Consider the following 1756-nt stretch of genomic DNA (forward strand, 5'->3'; position numbering starts at 1 on the left):
CGCGGAGCCGCAGAGCTGAACGGGCCCCACCCGGCCCTTCTCCCACAGACGGGCCAGCAGAGAGGCCACGTCTGCCACCACCATCCAGCTCCAGTCTGTCTTGGCCCCCATCACGAACACCTCAGAGACCACCAGAAGGTTACGACCGCCCTTCTCGCCCCTCCCCACAACACGCACCCCTGCGCTGGGAGAGAAGAGTGCAGATGGGGCAGCTCCCCGCTGGCTCCCGAGAGGGGGGATGCGCCTCTCCCCAAGCACCGGCAGAGGCTGAGGACCAGGCCCCTGCCCGCGTGTTCTCACCTCGAAGGGGAAGTCCATGGCCAGCACCTTACAGAGGCTGTCCGAGGAGCAGGGGAAGTTCTGTAAGCCCACAAATTTGAACTGGAAGAGTGAGAGAGGGTTAGAAGAGAGAACTGCAGGGCCTAAAGCAGAGCAAGCCACTGAATGGGGCACTGGGGAAGCATCTCCCCGCGGAGACCTTTTCTCCAAGTGACTAAGACCACAGGAAGGACTTTGCAGGAGAGCTGAGAGGGTTAGAAGAGAGAACTGCAGGGCCTAAAGCAGAGCAAGCCACTGAATGGGGCACTGGGGAAGCATCTCCCCGCGGAGACCTTTTCTCCAAGTGACTAAGACCACAGGAAGGACTTTGCAGGAGAGCTGCGATGCTCTTGGAACCGAAATAGAAAACGCTGACCTCTGGCAGGATGCAGTGCAGACAGACGTCTGCTCCAGCTGCCGAGTCAGCCCGGGAAATCTTTCCACCCAGGAAATGAAAACCGACACAATCCTGCTTTGAGCAGTCCGTAGGTGAGCCTGGCTCCTCGTCTCGTGAGCCCACCAGACTACCTGGGCTGAAGCCCATGGAGCAGGCGAGCTTTGCCACCCACCCTCCTCCCCTCAGTACAAAAGAACTTACTGGATTAATCCTGCTTTTCTCTCCCAGCCCTTCCTCCTCTTGGATCTTCGAGAAGAGCCAGAAGAATCTGAAGTCGGTCTGTGAAAGGAGGCAGAGACACAAGGGCTCTTCGCCGATCGGCACCTGCACCCCTCACTGTGCTTCCCAAACACATACAGAACCCACCAGCCCCCCCACTCTGCTGCTTCCCCCCAAAGATCTCCCCAGTGATTCCAGCAGCCCGTAAGCTGTTAGAGGAAATACGGGGCTAAGCGGCTCAGGAAGCAGGAGGGGAGGGCCAGGCCGAGCAGCGGGGTTCAGCACCTGGCAGTCGTAAACGGGGTGTCCTCTCCAGCACATCACGTCGAGGATGTAGTACGTCTGCTCTGCCTCACTGTAGATGCAGTCCAAGATGCAGAACACTGCACACACAGAGGCGATGAGCTCCGGAGAGCTGGCTCGCTCAAAAACGTTCCTTCTACCCACACCGAGTCATCTCCAGAGACACAAGAACCAGCCTGAAGCGACCGGCCCCCAGCGCCAGAAATGGCTCCCACGCTCACGCGGGGCAGCGGGCGGCTCCCCTCGCCCCACCCCAAACACCTCCCCACGCTGGCACCTTTCTCGCTCGTTGAATTGTGCCGGTTTCCCCCCGGCAGCAGCGATGGGAACCTGTTGACGCAGAAGCCGCTCTTGGTGTAAGCTGCCGTTGTACCCTGTGAGGAAACAGGAGAGAAGAAACGAAATTCAAGGCCAGCTGGTTGGGAAACAGGTACAGGTCCTTTGGTAGGTGGCGGGACATCAGCGCTGCTGCCACTCACCCTGGACGCCACGACTAGCGCCCTTTTCCCAATGGGACAC

The 1756-nt window shown here is 59.5% G+C and overlaps 1 protein-coding gene across 1 annotated transcript in view; it reads right to left on the minus strand.

Moving 5' to 3' along the window:
- SNUPN (snurportin 1) overlaps nt 1-1749 on the minus strand; it is a gene marked incomplete at its 5' end in the record, with an annotated part of 3174 nt that extends 1425 nt beyond the window's left edge. Inside the window, 5 exons of the mRNA XM_010136450.1 lie at nt 301-381; nt 917-994; nt 1220-1317; nt 1515-1611; nt 1717-1749. Coding sequence (XP_010134752.1) covers nt 301-381; nt 917-994; nt 1220-1317; nt 1515-1611; nt 1717-1749 — 387 coding nt within the window. The remainder of the gene's footprint in view (nt 1-300; nt 382-916; nt 995-1219; nt 1318-1514; nt 1612-1716) is intronic.
- Nucleotides 1750-1756: the final 7 nt, after the last annotated feature.

This window comes from Buceros rhinoceros, unplaced genomic scaffold (assembly GCF_000710305.1).
Source record: "Buceros rhinoceros silvestris isolate BGI_N320 unplaced genomic scaffold, ASM71030v1 scaffold21335, whole genome shotgun sequence".
In the NCBI taxonomy this organism is placed as follows: Eukaryota; Metazoa; Chordata; class Aves; order Bucerotiformes; family Bucerotidae; genus Buceros; species Buceros rhinoceros.